The sequence below is a fragment of the Amblyomma mixtum genome, chromosome 4, assembly GCF_055824585.1.
Source record: "Amblyomma mixtum isolate Tamu chromosome 4, ASM5582458v1, whole genome shotgun sequence".
NCBI classification, from domain to species: domain Eukaryota; kingdom Metazoa; phylum Arthropoda; class Arachnida; order Ixodida; family Ixodidae; genus Amblyomma; species Amblyomma mixtum.
The window spans coordinates 103,041,715-103,058,673 of record NC_143015.1 but is presented as its reverse complement, the minus strand read 5'-3'; the positions used below and the strand labels follow the sequence as shown (position 1 = coordinate 103,058,673).

Below are 16,959 nucleotides of genomic sequence, written 5' to 3'. Positions count from 1 at the left end.
TCCATCAATTTAAAGGGCAGCTGTTACTGGTTGGTTTGGTTTGGTTTATGGGGTTTAACGTCCCAAAGCAACTAAGGCTATGAGAGACGCCGTAGTGGAGGGCTCCGGCAATTTCGACCACCTGGGGTTCTTTAACGTGCACTGACATCGCACAGTACACGGGCCTCGAATTTCTCCTCCAAAGAAATTCAGCCGCCGCGGCCGGGATCGAACCCACGTCTTTCGGGCCAGCAGCCGAGCACCATAGCCACTGAGCCGCCGCGGCGGCTTCTGTTACTGGTACGTTCGTAGGTTCAGTGGCTGCGACGATGGTGGTGGTGGTGGTGATGTAACCTGATCACGTGACGGAAAAACTGACGAAGATGCTCGCGCATGACAGTGAAGAATGCGCTCGATTGTGGGGAGGGAGTAATGAAAACACTGCCGCACCTGGCCCTCTCTCGACGCATGTCTTGATCTTCTTCGCAGATGCAAAACAACGGTCACTGCCTTCACAGTATAAAAAGAAAACACACGCACAAAGCTGCTTCACATTTGATTAAAGAGTAAAAGTTCGACCCCCATTTGAAACCTGTAAAAAGTGTCACAGAACGATTGTGAGATAATCGGAGGTGATTTGTGCAAGGAAAAATATAAATAACACGTGTTAGCTGCCAGGGTCGTGTCGTGATAGACGCTCGGGTTTAGGGCGCCTCCCATAGTTCATCGTTACAGAAGCTGCCGTGGAAGCGACTCATCGTCGCCGCCGAGACTACGCCACGAACCACCGAGGCTGAAGCGCTCTGCCGGCGTCGTGAAGGTCGGAGGCGTATCAAAAGAATTAAAATACATAAACATTCAAGCAGCTGCGTTGAAATTACTCATTGTCCAGTATCCTAATCATGGTGTGAGCCCCTCTGGATATTTTTGAATGTGTGTATTTTACTTTTACGTCACAGCGTTTACAGCTCGTTCGGTCGAAAAGCCGTCGGCGTCGTAGTAGTTGCGAGCACCACGCGTCGGAAAAAATGGTATCATGCCAACCGTTTGCCGCAAAATGGTCCGAATGAAGTCATACGATTCAGCGTTTCGTGCAGCATAAACTTACTGCGTTAAGTTAAAACATCACTGGTGGCAGGAATTTGAACCGGCAACCTATGATCGGGGAACCGGCGACCGGTAATTGGGGCCTGCGTATCATGCGTGCTTCGGGTGTCCGCCAAGACAAGCGAGACTGTTACGGAGCGGGAGAGGTTGTCCTTTACAAACTCACTCTATATTCTGTTACTGCGTCATTTCCTTTCCTAAAAAAAAATAATTTTTGATTTGTCCAACGGGCAAGGCATCGCGCCAAATGGGCGATGTCGTTCCGTGGACTCCTTGGCAGCACTGGAATATGCTTTCGCGTTCCACTCTTAAAGGCAAAGCTTAAGCGTCCGCCAAATTTTTTGGACAACAATATAATTAAAAAATGCTAGGGTATTGTAATATGAAGGACATAAAGCGAGGACGAACTGCGTGCATCTCAAGGTGGACTGTTTCGTTTATTTCATAACTGTGCAAGAAGCACGTTCCCTATTGCCTGGGCTCAACACATTCTCTATTCAGGACCCGCGTTCGGATTCCAGTCTTTGCTGCAAATCTTCGTCAAGTCGCAGCTTCGGGACGAAAGTACCGCCTTTGTGCGCAGGAAGTCGCTGATTGGACAGAACTCGTTCCGGCACCCTGGCAGCCTGACGGCCTTTTCGTTCAGCAGCGGGAGCACGTAGTAGCCCTGGTGGCCGCATTCGAACAGCGCCAGGGCAATGTTGGCCGTAAAGGGAACCATGTGCGAAGATCGCCACGGTCGGTAGTACTTGTAGTGGCAGTAGTTGTCAGCCCTCAGCGGTGGCTCGGTTCTTCCGAGGCCGAACTTGGCGATGAGGCTCTTTATAACTGGTGCGTGAGTGAAGTACAAGGCGGACCTTAGTCGCCTCTTTGTGTGGTGCCCGCCGGTGACTCTCTCTTGAACTTTTTCCCTGCGGAAAGAAGCGGAAGACATATTTCTTTTTTACACAGCACAGACAATATCAAGGGGGTAAGCGAACTCTAACATAGCTCTTGGTCTAGATTTCATGACCTGGATGACATACGATACATCACATTACATTCTCGAAAAGGTCCCCGTGTGGACTGTATATTCCTTTATTGTTGCGGAAGCAACACAACGCTAGGTATGAGCGATTTCGCGGAGCCCCGGAGAGCCCCAACTGAGCATGCGCGAGGAGCGAGTGACGTCAGAGAAGTGCGGAGCCACCACAGACTCCTCCGCTGTGCGGGTGACTCAGAGGTGCCGTCGCCGCTGCGCCAGCAGTGCATTCTCCAGGAGGAGTGACGTCACACGGCGCACAGCTGCGGCGCTGCGGCCACCGCCGACTCCTCCGCTACGTGGGTGACTCAGAGGTGCCGCCGCCGCTGCGAGTGCCGGCTGTTGCTTCCGCAAATCTACCCGGGATGGCCATTGGTCAAGCCACAGCCAATTTTTTTTTCAAAGGGATTTGAAAAGGTTCCTCCACAACCGCTTTTTGTTAGAGAGTTACATTCAGTGCTAAAGTTCTTGGCTTCCTGCATTATTTTCTCACTGACCGTCCACACTCTGTAACAGCAGTAACCCGGACATTTTTTTCCGAGGTGAATATAGCGGGCCTGCAGGCTGAGCACTAGAGCCCTTGTGTTTTGTTGCTTAATTTAACGACTTATGAATAACATAAGTTAATCGATTAAGCTTTCTGCAAATGTCTGTAGTATGTACCACAAAATTAAGGGTCAATCTAATGTAGCCATATTTCAGTCTGATATAAACCATGCTTGCGATTGGGCTATCCTGTGTAAAACGGCAGCGGACATTAGGAAATGCAAATGCATGCTTGTATTTCGTAGTAACAGACAAAATACATACCGGCTCAATAAGTGTGTCTTGAATCTGCGCCCTCTTACAGATATTGAGACGTATTTATTTCTGCCAGTCTTTCTTTGAACTTCCACGCAGATTATACAAGTAACAACGCTATCCCATGCTAGGCCACAGCCGCCACAATGTTTGCCTTGCTTCTAGCAGCATAAAGTTATTTTTAGTAATGATTATTTCGCACTAATTAGAATATGCAGCATCTGTCTGGGATCGTACTCAAGAGACGCTCATCTCCCGAATCAAATGTGTGCAAAACTCAGTGGCTCGTTTCGTTCTTAGCAATTATCACTGAAACCGTTGCGCTAGCACTATAAGCAGATAACTTTTAATTACCACTGTTGTCACAGCGGAGAAATGTGTTCCGCTTTTGAGTATTCTTTGGGATATATCATGACAATCCCATTCTGAAGAATTGAATAATAACAACAGTATGCTGCGTTTCGGCTCTTAGAGATCATCAGTATAAACTCCGCATTTCTTCATGCTGAACGAAGCATTTTTAAAAGTTATTCATCCCCAGTACATATACAAGTCGGAATCGGCTTTCCCAATCTCTCTTCGAAATATATAATCGTTCTATGTTCACATTCTGTTTAAATCTGCCGAAAATAACTCGCTGTCGACATCACAAAAATTTCTTATTTGTGAATCTTGTCATTTTTTTTCTCGGTTAACTTCAGTTATCAATCAATTCATTCGAAATTACTTCATTTTCTTTCTTGCTGTTGTTTTCGTGGCGAATGATAGAACTATGGTGGTCTGCTGCTTTTGTGAGCCTCAATTCTTCTCTTACTCATTTTTTTTTTCGAGCTGTCTGCTGCTTGCTTCTAGGCTCTGCTCTGTTACAAGGCACATTTGGCTTGTTTATAACTTTCTCCAAGTTTGCACTTTTGACCATTAGTTGCATGGTCTCCTGGCGTAACCAATTTACTATTTTGTTCACCTCATTTGCACTTTTCATTTTAGCAGTTTTCTGTCATCGTTTTTTCACGTAGCGCACTTTCCTTTGCAATGCCCTAATGGGCTGAGCGCAGTGAAATAAATAAGCAAAGGGCATGCTATGGAAAGAACTTGCATGATATCGCAAGTACCATAAGCAAGCATTTTTGCTGTCTCTAATGATGCAAGATTATCGTTGTTAACCGCAACAGTACCGCAGTAGAGCTTGCACTCCTAATCATTTTCTTGGACCCTGCCATTTTAATATCTCTTCGCTGCACATGCTTCTGTTATTACTTACTTGCTGGCTGAAAAACAGTGAACCTCAGGGGGAGGTATTATTCATACATAGTTCCCGATCTTCAGGCATTCTTTTCTGATATTATTAAGCTAACTGTTAGTTTTGAAAATATGTTTTCTAAAGAAGAATGTGGAGTGGAAACCTTCATCTATCAAACTGTAGTAGGAGGAAAGCAGTTTATTTCAGACCACAGATAAAGTTCTCAAAATGTGCTTCATCTACCCCATCAAGTTCCGACGATTTTTTTCAATTTATGCTCTCATCGAAATTTTAATATTCAGTTTATTTTCTCGGTACATTCAATATACGAAGTAGCTACCGGTCAATAGTAAATCTTCACCTTAAAATCGGTGCGTGGAAATCATTAGTATCTGTGTCTTTTTGAACACAGAATGTCAATTTCATATCTAGTTCATAACAGTGCCTCATGAGCGACTTCATAATTCAGAACTGAGTATTTAAAACAAAATGGCCGATCTCAGATACTGCTTCGAAATACCTGTATTTCGTTATTCAGCTCACCTTATCTTATCCAGCAACTCTTCTACGAGTACGCAACCCATGGCGACGCTTCGTTTGTTTCCATAGACGTCCTTCTCATAGTCGTCCAAGTCGTCGGCGTACTCAAAGAGGTCCAGGTCCTCCCTGTCGAACAGGTAGCAGAAGGGAGACCATCCGTAATGGGCCACTTCGAAGGAGCACATCTTCGCCATTAGCTTGACATCGCCTAGGAAAGAAAATGGTATGTTATCACTGGAATATGCTATCTCAAGCTGCATCCTTCCTGCTCTGTTCCAATATAAGAAGACAGCGCTGTGCCTTTTTAGTGCGTAAACATTACTTGACTAGCAATCCTGAAAAAGCCGATGGGTCTCTGAAACCTCGACCTTTGACCCTTGACCTTGGAGATGAAGTGACATGGAAACGGTGTGGCTAGGAGAATGTCACGTGGTAGAGAAGTTTAAAAGGAATTGTTTTGGAGGACAATGTAAGGCAGTGTTTAGGCAATAGTCAATCGAATTCGAAGGACAAGCTAAGACAATGTTTAATAGTCAAGCTAATTCGAACCCAAGTGCTTTCGCACGTAATACTCGGTTTAACGCGTTAAAACTCTATATTTTTTTTGTCACTTCTTTTTCTCCTGGTCCTTGCGAGTAAATATGTGTACTGGGTTTTATGTTAATTTGTAATAATCCCCCGAGAACTGTGAAACGCTGATTTCGACTGGCTGCAAAAGTATGGAGTGTATTGTATAGAGTCCACAACAACTAAAGAACATCTAAGTTTTGATTGCTGAAAATGAATAGTCTTCAACGAAAGGGATGGGGTGAAAAGCCTATGTTCAGGTTACCCTCGTCTGATGCACTGACAGGCACGGGCTGTCTTAATAGTGGCAACGGCTAGTTTGAATTCCAGGAAACAGAGATGTTTCTTAAAAACCTATTCTAAGAGGATACATTTTTCGGCCATCACTATGAAGGCAAGATCCAGATAATTTCTGCTGCCGGAATGACTACCTACCCTGCAGCCGTTTGAACTGATTCATTGCTTGTCCGGAGTGCGCACATCTGGAGAGTTCACTTTTATTTCAGCGCATTTTTTTTCGTTGCACACAATAAGCGAGTGAGCGTAGAAAGCCATCAGTAAATGAGCATTGTACTTGTAGAGCGGTTTACTTTCAAAGTAAAACGAGTTTCGCACAAAGTCACAATGAATCTGGTGCACAAACCTGCTGAAACATTTACACCAATCCTTTTAGAAAAAGCTTCAACCATTTTCCTGACTTGGACGCCACTTAGAAACGTCTTTTCTTCTTTGGATTCAGTCTTGTTCACACCTTGTTTCTGTGGAAACAAAAGACACGGTGAAAGGTTGGGACGGAACCCGAATGCAGCGCTTCATATATTGCCACGTATCATTGTAGTGTTTGTTCGTTCACGCTCAAGGCTGCAGGAAAGGGCTGTTATCATTTTTGTTCGTGACGCGAGAAGCGACCAGTCTAATCTCGATTGATCGCAGCCATGAAATGCTGCATCTAGGTTTTTCCAGATTACTGTAGATGATCTTGTCCTGCTATTTGGAAGTTTCTTTGCCGGCTTTAAATTGAGCGATGCCGCGAGCGGCGGGCATTCGTAGTTCGACGATTGACGAGCACGCTTGTTGCTTACGCCGCCACCGAGTGAGTCAGTGCTTTTGCGGGCGCAAGTCAGCCCAAATAAAGAGCTTCGTTTCCAAGTATTTCTGGTGTCTTCCTGACCGCTGGACTGCCGTCACTACAACGTGACATCTGGTGGAGGTGCTGGGTAGCCTTCCAGGTACCGGACAACCCCTGCTAGTCGTGACGCCAGCCCTTTGAGTTATTCGCCGGAAGACCTGACTCCAGCCTACCACGCAGCCTCTGGAGCCTCCAGCCATGCCTTACGCCGCAGCAGTGCGCCGTCCTGTACCTCGACGACGGGACCCAAGCCCCTATCGCCCTTAGCCAGCTGCGGTGGAGCGCCACCCTCTCGCTCCAACTCGCCCGTCCTACGAGCGTCGTACACGGCCGAGGAAATGCGTCGAGTGGAGAACACCCGACCAGCGCCGCCCACAATGCTTCCACTGCGGAGAAGCCGGTCACATTCTCCGGTACTGCCCATACAGGAGAATGGGCATCCGAGGGTTCCCTTACGACGTCCCACGACCCCGACCCGGCCAGCGACCAGCCGAAATCGAGGATTTTTTTGCGTCGGGAAGGATACTCATCGCCGAGCCGCCTATCGCGTTCTCCGTCGCCATCGTCACCGCGCTTTGTATTTCCTAGCCGAGGCTACGCAGTGCGTGGACGCTTCCCCAGCCCCCGAAGGTTAAACTGAATAAAGCAGCCTCTGGAGGTGAGGTTGCTTCTGAGCGCAAGAACTAAGATCCTCCATCGACGAAAACAGAAGACCATGCCCCCTACGACGACGACGAACCCTACGACAACGACGAACCCTACGACAACGACGACCCCTACGACGACGACGACCCCTACGACGACGACGACCCCTACGACGACGACGACCCCTACGACGACGACCCCTACGACGACGACGACCCCTACGACGACGACGACCCCTACGACGACGACGACCCCTACGACGACGACGACCCCTACGACGACGACGACCCCTACGACGACGACGATCCCTACGACGACGACAAATACGACCACACCGACGACAACACCGACGACGACGACGACACGACCAGACTTGAAGCTTTTACCGCTGCCCTTACACCTTATTAGGAACGCTAAAGGACTCGAAGCATTTTCGGTGTTTAATTTAATTTTAAAGCATCGAGACGATGCTTCTTTGGAAGGGGGGTAATGCCACGTATCATTGTAGTGTTTGTTCGTTCACGCTCAAGGCTGCAGGAAAGGGTTGTTATCATTTTTGTTCGTGACGCGAGAAGCGACCAGTCTAATCTCGATTGATCGCAGCCATGAAATGCTGCATCTAGGTTTTTCCAGATTACTGTAGATGATCTTGTCCTGCTATCTGGAAGTTTCTTTGCCGGCTTTAAATTGAGCGATGCCGCGAGCGGCGGGCATTCGTAGTTCGACGATTGACGAGCACGCTTGTTGCTTACGCCGCCACCGAGTGAGTCAGTTCTTTTGCGGGCGCAAGTCAGCCCAAATAAAGAGCTTCGTTTCCAAGTATTTCTGGTGTCTTCCTGACCGCTGGACTGCCGTCACTACAACGTGACAATATGAAGCCTCATATATGAAATATGAGTATTGCACATGTTCATGCCTGCATGCTTAATATAAGTCGGATTTATCCAATTCGCAGATTTCATGGCTCAATGAGACTATACTTTAGTAAAACAACTTAATTAATTTGCAGCAGGCACTGCTCTAATAAAACATGATATCTTAACTCCAGAGGACCAATCAGAGTTTGTATTTGTACCGCTCTGGAAAATAAACGAATTGAATTGAATTTAAAGTAGCGCAAAATTATGACGTAAGTTTTATCGCTAGTCGCCATCGCCAAAGCGTCGGTGGACGATACTGGAGTCCTGGACAGAGGATCCCACTCACAATACGCTTCGGTCTACTTTTACGCAATAAATGTTTATTTTCTCTTCTCTCCTTCGTGGTGGAGGTCACCTTTATTTTTCAAATTTTGCGAAGTTCGAGTACATGTTCTCTTTTTAAGTGCTACATATTGAATTAATATAGAAATCCTTGGGAAAATATTACATGTAGCAAGTCATGCTGACAGTAATTATGCAGTATTGAGTTCAGAATCACCAGCCGCGCAAGAATGGGACAGTGCAGCATCTCAGCTCAGAGCAGCGCTTATTTGTATAGCGCTCGCTGTTGGGATAGTTGGTCTTGCAGGAACGGACAAGGAGAATGAGCATGAAGCGCTTCCGTTCACGCCGGCCTTCTTCTACTTGTTCGTTGTTTTTTTTTGTGCTGCTTCACTGAAGTTCATCTGTACGTCGAAGCTTATACTTTATTTTTAAGATGCTTGATCTGTGTGTAGGAGCTCAACTAATAAAAATTCTTGTTAATATGCTTTGAGCAAGAATAGGAATAGACTCGGCATAACAAGTGTAGCTTCGTTAAAGCTGGGAAGCTATTTTAGAAAAAATTGAATTGGATTGAATTCAAAAGTATTTTATTTGAAGTGTCTCTACACACACTTCAGGGAGGAGGCCAAAAGGCGTGGTGCCTAACGAGGGCCTTCCTCCCTGGGGTAAACAAATTGCATTCGGCACGTACACACAAAATAAACAAATACAATAAATGTAGCGGTCATCGTGACGCTTGTTGGCATTCTCATCGTAAATATACGAGTTACGATTTAGCTCCGACATTAGGATAATAGAGGTAGAAGGAAATACGTCAGGGTCAAATTCGAATAAATGCACTCCCACGTAGTTCTGTGCTAAATAATATGCTGCTATGAGCAGCATCGTAATTATCGTCCAGATAGACTCGCCCTCATTAGGATTCGGAGCCTGCGTCGTTACCCTCGTGATACCAGCGTTCTGTCATTTACAGTTTGGTTCATCTTTGTATTAAAATACTCAATAAAATGATACCACTACTTGTAAGCATCGAAAATTATATGCAATACTTTGTGTAAAATTCAAAACCGAATAATAAAAGGTAAAAGCTTTACAAAGACAGCGAGATGCTGATACACAGCAGAGAAAACTTTTTGTTGAACTAACCAAAAGTGGCCTGCGAATGAGGTATGTAGCCATGTGACGTCAAATTAAACGACAATTTGGCAGGTGTTCCATTTGTGTAATGCAAGCATGAAGAACGGAGTCCGACAAGTGGAACGATTCCTCACCTTTAGACGGTCTTCGCATATGCTGTCGAACCCCAACAGGCTATCGTTTAGCTGCAGATAATTAAGGTTCTCGAATTTCCTGAACTCTGAAACGGGTAGAAAGGCAGAAATGATGAAAATTCCGTGAACTGTATTTTGTACGAGAAGTTCAAATTTCATGGCGAAAAAGAAAACGCCGGCAAGTTTTCGACATTGTCTGGTGGCGAGATGACGATAGCTGTATTGCAATATAGATGAAAATACTCCCTCTGAAGCTCACTTGATCTCGTAACCTCGATACAGGATTGCTCAGAAGTTTTTGGGTCACGTGGCTTGTTTTGAGCCTCGATGGGAACCGCAATACCGCAGAATACCTATCCTTATGAACGTTATTTCAGTGTACAGCCGTTGCGCCCAGGGCCAACCTGTCGCATGCGCCCAAATGAATCACTCTCTCTGGTGCTGTCTGTGGTGCATATTATCTCTTAGTCCATTACCTCCTAGCTGTGGTCGGTATGAATTTACGTCATCACACAACATGAGGACCAGTGACCTGTTGTTATAGGCCTCATTACCGTCGATTCATATGCTATAGTTTTCAACAGTTCATGTCACTAAGGGGTGACAGTACCTTCTAAGTGTCATATTTATAGTTATATGAAGTCGCAACTGAATCCTCGAAATATTCTATTTTCACATTCTCCCGCATTCCTTTCTCACTTACAGTTGACGCTGAAACTGTCATATTTCCTGATTGCCCATTCGGCGTTATTTAATACAAAATATAGGCCTCCTTGAGGTTGATACAAGAGTGGGCTAGATCACACGACCAAAATGAAAACAGTGAAAAGACAAGCAACGAAACGCCAGATAAAATATTGCAAAACTTCAGCTTCTCTATTCTCGGTGCGACAAAACCTGAATGGTGTCAGCGTTGGGAGAATACACAACTGCCTTAGTAGTGAATTCTCTCAACTGTCTTCAGAAAAAGAAGATTTACCTCTCCATGGCTCTTTGAAGCCTTCGGCGCGACGCCGCGCTAACGTCGTGAACTCAGTCACCACCCTACAGTGGCCCTTGCTACAATACCCCGCCCCCCCCCAAATAGCTGCCGCATCAGGCTGCATTCGGATGAGCCGACTGTCTGCATGAGGACGCTATCTTGTATGGGTATTATCGAGTGTTATCACACATCTACAGAAGGGGTTTCGCTCAATTGGGCAAGTAAGGCCTAAAAGCGTTTTAATATGCCACTATGCGCAGTGTGGCTTGACGTATTTCTTGTAGTTAGCTCGGCTGAAATGGCTGATGTGTGCTTTTCAGTAGTCGTTCTTATATTATTATTATTATTTCAGCTATAATGAAAAAGATGGAATAGGAGTTTCATTCTAGCACCTTTTCGCCAGAAAAAAAACAGAGTTGCGATCTCTTCCCTAACGCATCAGGTTGTTACACTTTTGGTGGCAACTGTACTTCGAGGACATAAACCTCAGTGATTTATTCTGAATTATTTTTCAGCCATACGTCAAGATACTTCACATCTGGCTCCCAAATTTTGCTGCCAGCTTCTGAAATAGGTCGCACTAAGAGATTGCTTTTATTCAATATCTTCAAATGGCATTTAGTTTTACCGGTCTTCACGACTGCGAAAAAAAATTGGCAGTGGCTTATCTCGGCTATGCCAGGATATACGCAGCGAAAGAGAGCGTAACGACGAGGCAAGCGGTGTGACGTCATACCAAACAGCGGGGGCGGCGAGGCGCGCGGTGTTGCGTCATGCCAGATGGCGCTGCGAGCGCGGGGCGTCCACCAGCTGCGGCGGTTGCTAGGCAACGGCTCAAGGTCGGTCTCTGTGCCTCCTCGGAGCACCGCCACAGCGAAATCGCAAGTTCGTGGCCAATGTAGCTTTCGCTACAAAACATTGAAGCGACCGTTGTCAGAACAGCTCTTTCGGCTTTCGCTCACGAAACAACTCCTGAGTCGATATTATGTATCTTGAATTCAAATGAAGCGCGTTCTCCCAACGAATGCAATTGAGCTCAATAATGGTTTGGTTTATTGGGGTTTAACGTCCCGAAGCAACTCAGGCTATGAGGGACGCCGTAGTGAAGGGCTCCGGAAATTTCGACCACCTGGGGTCCTTTGCGCTTGTTACTATTATTACTACCATTAAGGTAACTAAAACGGCCTCGGCGGTCGCATTTCGGCGGGAGAGAAATGCTAGAGTCCCGTGCACTGCGCGATGCCGGTGGGTGCACGTTAAAGAACACCAGGGGGCCGAAATTACCCGGAGCCCTCCAATACGGCGTCCCTCATGTGCTGAGTAACTTTGGGACGCTACACCCTATAAACCAGCCAACTAACCACTTTTCAGAGTGTGCTTTTTATTTTTACTTGCCCCATAGTTTAACTTAGGCGCCAAGCGAACGCCTTTTCCTCCGATCGCTATCAGAAAACCAAATTTGATAATAACTTTTTGTGGCAGTTTCCCGAAGTTTATAAGACTTCAAAATCCAGCGGAGCTTAGAAGATGCAAGTAAAGCGTCACAAGTCAGCATTCCGTTATGGCTCATGGGACATGTTCATGTCATTACACGTAAGTGCACATTTACCACAATGCTGTTAGGATGGGGCGCCACTAAGTCGAGACGGAGCCTTGTTGGTGGAGCACAGCAGATAATAGAACATATGTGCTTACCTTTCTTCTTTAAAACTTCTTTTAAGAAAGCCTTCGCCGTGTCTTGCGTCCTTACTTTGGTCGTCGCTGTTACGGTGTACCAGTCTTCTTCGAAGCGATCGCGCAGCAGGCTAGGGAACATTTGCTGAAGTCTGGCGGCTACAAAGTGTAAGTAGCGGACGCACGGATAATCAGCGATTTTGTACGAAGAATGTTGTGAGAAACACAACGCAGCAATTGCACGTGTTATTCTGCATTGATATAAGATTGCGCGAACATAGATAAAAAAAAAGGTTGCGTTTAAAACGTGATTCGAGGTTATTCTTCATGCTTTCTTTCTCTCCATTGATTTATAACAACTGAACAATGTGCAGGCTGCGTACAAAAAGAATTGCCTTACAGGTTCTCATGCGACACAATAACTCTGGAGTGGCCGCCGGTGTTTTCGCCAAGTCGACCTTTGTAATCACTGCTCACGGGATTCATTCCCAAATTAAGGTATGTGCTTGTTTTCTATAGAGATGCACCAAACTATGGGGCGCTAACTGTGAATCAAACAAGACTACGCGATCATTTTGTGCGGCGCTGAAAGAGACCGGCGCAAAGTCCTAAATCTAGTAAAGACGAGAAGATGACTTCGAAAGTCGGCAGTCATGCTTAGAACAAAATGAGACTCCATCTGCTTTAGCGATATTTCGTCGTCGATACCCTTAGCGTCTTGAATTTTTGCCGCTGGAATATTTTCAGAGTTAGGTATTAGTTCCATAAATACTGATGATTTACAAATAGGGTGCAATGTTTTCGAGGTAAATCTGGCTTCCCTCGATTCCTGACAACTCCGAACAGATATCCGAAGTATTGGGTTAAAAAGTATTACGGCTCAAGATCCGTGTTCACGAAAATTTACTTTGCCAGAGCACAAAGTTGAAGGCACCTCGAGAAAATTAACGACTCTCATGTGCTTGAAGTTGTGCTTGAGGTTAACTCCAGGTGCTATTAAGGAACCTTTAACGCTTATTTTCCTTCAGAAGGCTTGCTCTTTGAAAGGCAGGCTTTATAAGTGAGAAGACAGAATACAGCTGCTGACCAGGTGCTTCTTTGGGATCAGTGTATAAATGCTACAGAAAAAACAACATCCTGCTACAAGTGCGTAGTGCTTTTAGTATAGACTCTGTGCGAATATTGAATGTCATATCAGATATGGAAGTATCACTACCCCGGGCTTACGGGCTTGAAGCACGGGATCAGGTGTGTATGAAAAATTGAACTAAAAGGACGACATGCGAGTAGAGTGAGGCAAAAAACATAAAACTGAGAACACTAGCAGTAAGGCAGGAACCGTCGAAAACCAAACAAAATAAGGCTGCAAAAAGAGCAGAACTGAAAGCGAGTGACAAAATAAGGTCAGCGGAAAAGGACTGCAGCGTGTCATCTATGACGTGGGCGCAGGACTGGGCAGGCTGTCAGAGGACATAACGGAGTGCACTCTGAGTCTGAAATAAAGAGAAAGAAAGTGTGCCGCATGTGGCAGCCCGCAAGTGTCTAGAAGAGCTAGCTAAGCTTCATAAACGGTGCGCTGCCAGTTTACCGAGGTTCTCATTTAGAATTTGCGCTAACAAGAAAAAAAAAAGGAGACAAAAGATTGCATTCTATACTCAGGGTGTTACTAATGATAGCTTCCGTGGCTTAAACCATCCACAATTCTTTTTTCTGAGCAGCAGTGCAGTTATGCCTATATTCTAGTTTTTTTCAGCAGTGTAGCTTGAGCAAGACACAATTATTGCAACAAGAAGGTAGCGAAACATGCACCAGAACAATAAAGTACTTGCCTATTCGTGCGGTATCTTTGATGCCGGATTTCGTTACGTGGTATTCGTGAGATTCGTTCCAAGTGTACTTCCACTTTTTAAGCAGCTTTACATGATCCTTGCACAAGTGAGCTACAGAGAAAAATATATTAAAAAAATCAGAATTCAGGTTCTCTAACTACAGAAGTTCCAATTACGCAAGCATGTATATTGAATAATATGTCGTAGGCAATACAGTGAGCTTAATTACAGTACGTAGTCCCAAAGGCTGCCCTTTCCCATTTAGTAACACACCAGATTCCTACCGGTATTGGGGCTACTAAAATCTGAAGTTGTTAAAAATATGTCCGGGCAAAAAGAAAGCAACTTCGAGCATTAGTTTCAGACATTTACATTTACACTATTGGCCCGCTGCAGAACGGAGTGCGAGTCTGTACGCTGCCGTTTTTTTTTCTTGAAAAAGAAAAGACAACCTAAATTCCGTCTTCATGGCTTATAAAACAAGCTTTTATAGATCAAGAGTTATACACGGCCACACAAGTCGCTTATGTAGTAGCGCATTTAGAAAACAAAAATAAACCAATCAGCTCCGGATACATTGCTCTGGTCATTGCGGAGTGTCCTCTTTTTGAGTACATATGGGCGCTACAATACAAGTCTACAATAAACTGTTTAAATGTTGAGGAAGCCTTTATGGTTTGTAGGAAGCGACCGAAACACAATTTTCATACAATATTGTTTCTTTCTTACCGGACTCCGAGCGAGAAGCGTTCAGAATTCCGGACTGAAGCTCTGTGAGTCTGGTACTAAATTTAATGATATCCTTTTTTCCTGGATATCTTGTGGTGTGTCTCATGACGAGGATTAAAAGGAGAGGTGTGCAACCTGTGGAAAAGTGCAAGAGAGAAAATTACCACAATTGTAGCTTTGCTATCATGGCTTTTTATGCAAGGGCATACGTGAGAAATCTGCATTTGCACAATCAAGCAGGTTTTGATGCGCACAAAGCAACGAAACCTACACTTACTCATCTGCTTCTGCCCTCTAACTTTACACGCTAGCATTGTTCATTCGTCAGAATTGCTCTAAGGGCCGCAAGCAAACGTTTTGCTGAAAATATTTGATTGTTAGCCTGAGCTCTTCGACGGCTCTGGTTGGCTGAGCTCGTTAACGACGACTGTTATAGGCAACATAAGTGTGCAGACTTATGATTGGCCAACCTTGACAATTCGTGAGTTCGGTACGAAGCGCTAACCGGAAGCGCTCATTGCAAACCGTGTGCTTAAAAGGAAACTGGATATGTTCTAGAAATCAACGAGCTGAAACTTGCAGGTAAAGCATGCAAAGTCTTTTTGGGCTAGCGTTTGAAATAGTGACGTAATCGGCGATTAAAATCGCGACTCCCTTCAAGCTTCTCCGTAGCGCAGAATGCCAAGTGGGGGGCGCATGATGACGTCATCAAAGGTATCGGTACATTTCCAACGCACAAACACCTGCTTTGAAGGAAAAAACCAACGCCACCGAAGGCAAATCCCTCCGAGGGTTGTTTTAGAGCGTCCAAAGAGGCAAAGCAGGGTATGGTTGACGACAGCGATAATTGGAAATCATACCTTCCGTGACGTCACATTAAACATCCCCGCACTCTTCGGGTGCATTGAGGGAAGCGCAAAATTCAATCGTCGATTACGTTACTATTTTGAATGCTAGTGCAAAAATACTTGGCATGGTTTTCCTACAGCCTTTATAATTTTGAATCCTTGAATATCACGAAATTCTCAAAAAGTGGCGAAGTTGCCCTTTAAGAGTTTTCAACATATTTAAAACTGAGACAAAAACTCTTTGGCGGTCAGCGATGTTATACTGTCCTCGATGAATCAGTTTCATCTCATTCCATGAACCAACCATACGCGATTTGTCGACAATCACTGACTTTCTGCAGAGCTATTGTCATTTCCTTGCTCCGATAGTTCATAGTTAATTGCGTCCTTATTAACGTAACAAATAGTGAGAGAATGTTTCGGATTAAATACTGACGTCACTCCTTGTAACATGGGCTTGTGCCAAACAAATATGCTAACAAATTGTTGTGAACGTTCAAAGCACGAATATAGCACGTCCACGAAGGAGAAAAAAACACTCGACGCAAGAGCTATCGGTTTGAAACAAAAACATTCGCTTGGAACAAACAAACTACGACAAGGTTCAGTCGTTAAATAGGTGATAAGAACGCAACTGCCGCAAGGGCTCAGCAATTACGGCGTTCGGTGGATAAGTGCGAGGTTGTGGGATGGAAATCCGGCTAAAACGGTCTCATTCCGGTGGAGGCGAAATGCAAAGGTTTTCCATGGGCTATGTGACGTCAGTGGATGTAAAAGAACCCCAGATGGCTGAACTTAGTCCGGAGACTTTCATTACAGCATCTATATTTTTTCTTATCCACCACGAGGTAGTTAGTGCTCTTTTCATTTCCGTGTTGCCAATTATCCTTATTAATTTTATTACATAAGTAATTGCCATAGGGGTCGAACATTACAGGATTCTTAAAGGTTATGCAACATGCGTGCGCGCAAATTGGACTAGTGCCCCAAGTACTTATTGTAGGTGGAGGTAGATAGAAGAAGACCTCACCCGCAGCACTACTATACATACCGCTTACTATACAAGGCAATCACAGCCGAGAATAAATAAACGCGTAGGAAAATAGTCCCCGACCAACCAGAATTAACTCCTCTTCGCAACACGCCATGATGTGCAGTGTAGAGTGTTGCAAGTCATGAACGACACAGTGCGCTACATTTTGTACGCGCATCACGTCGAGCGCTGTGGGCGGCATTAGTACTAAGGTGACAGAATACTACCGCTGAGGTCTCACATGTCAACATAAATAACGCAGGAACAGAACAAGGACAAGCAAGGACACACACGAGCGCTAACTTCCAACAGTTTTCCAACATCGCTCGTGTGTGTCCTTGCTTGTCCTTGTTCTGTTC

At 45.1% G+C, this 16,959-nt stretch overlaps 1 protein-coding gene across 4 annotated transcripts in view; it reads right to left on the bottom strand.

The window, feature by feature from the left end:
- Positions 1–1,498: 1,498 nt before the first annotated feature.
- Positions 1,499–16,959, bottom strand: part of LOC149347654 (multiple inositol polyphosphate phosphatase 1-like) — a 53,652-nt gene continuing 38,191 nt past the window's right edge. For all 4 annotated transcript variants that reach the window (XM_089587272.1, XM_089587270.1, XM_089587269.1 and 1 more), the window contains 7 exons: positions 14,720–14,854; positions 13,991–14,101; positions 12,183–12,320; positions 9,506–9,591; positions 5,899–6,013; positions 4,692–4,896; positions 1,499–1,997 (listed from right to left, as the gene is read on the bottom strand). In XM_089587272.1, the coding sequence (XP_089443398.1) occupies positions 1,580–1,997; positions 4,692–4,896; positions 5,899–6,013; positions 9,506–9,591; positions 12,183–12,320; positions 13,991–14,101; positions 14,720–14,854 (1,208 nt within the window). In that variant the 3' untranslated portion in view covers positions 1,499–1,579. The remainder of the gene's footprint in view (positions 1,998–4,691; positions 4,897–5,898; positions 6,014–9,505; positions 9,592–12,182; positions 12,321–13,990; positions 14,102–14,719; positions 14,855–16,959) is intronic.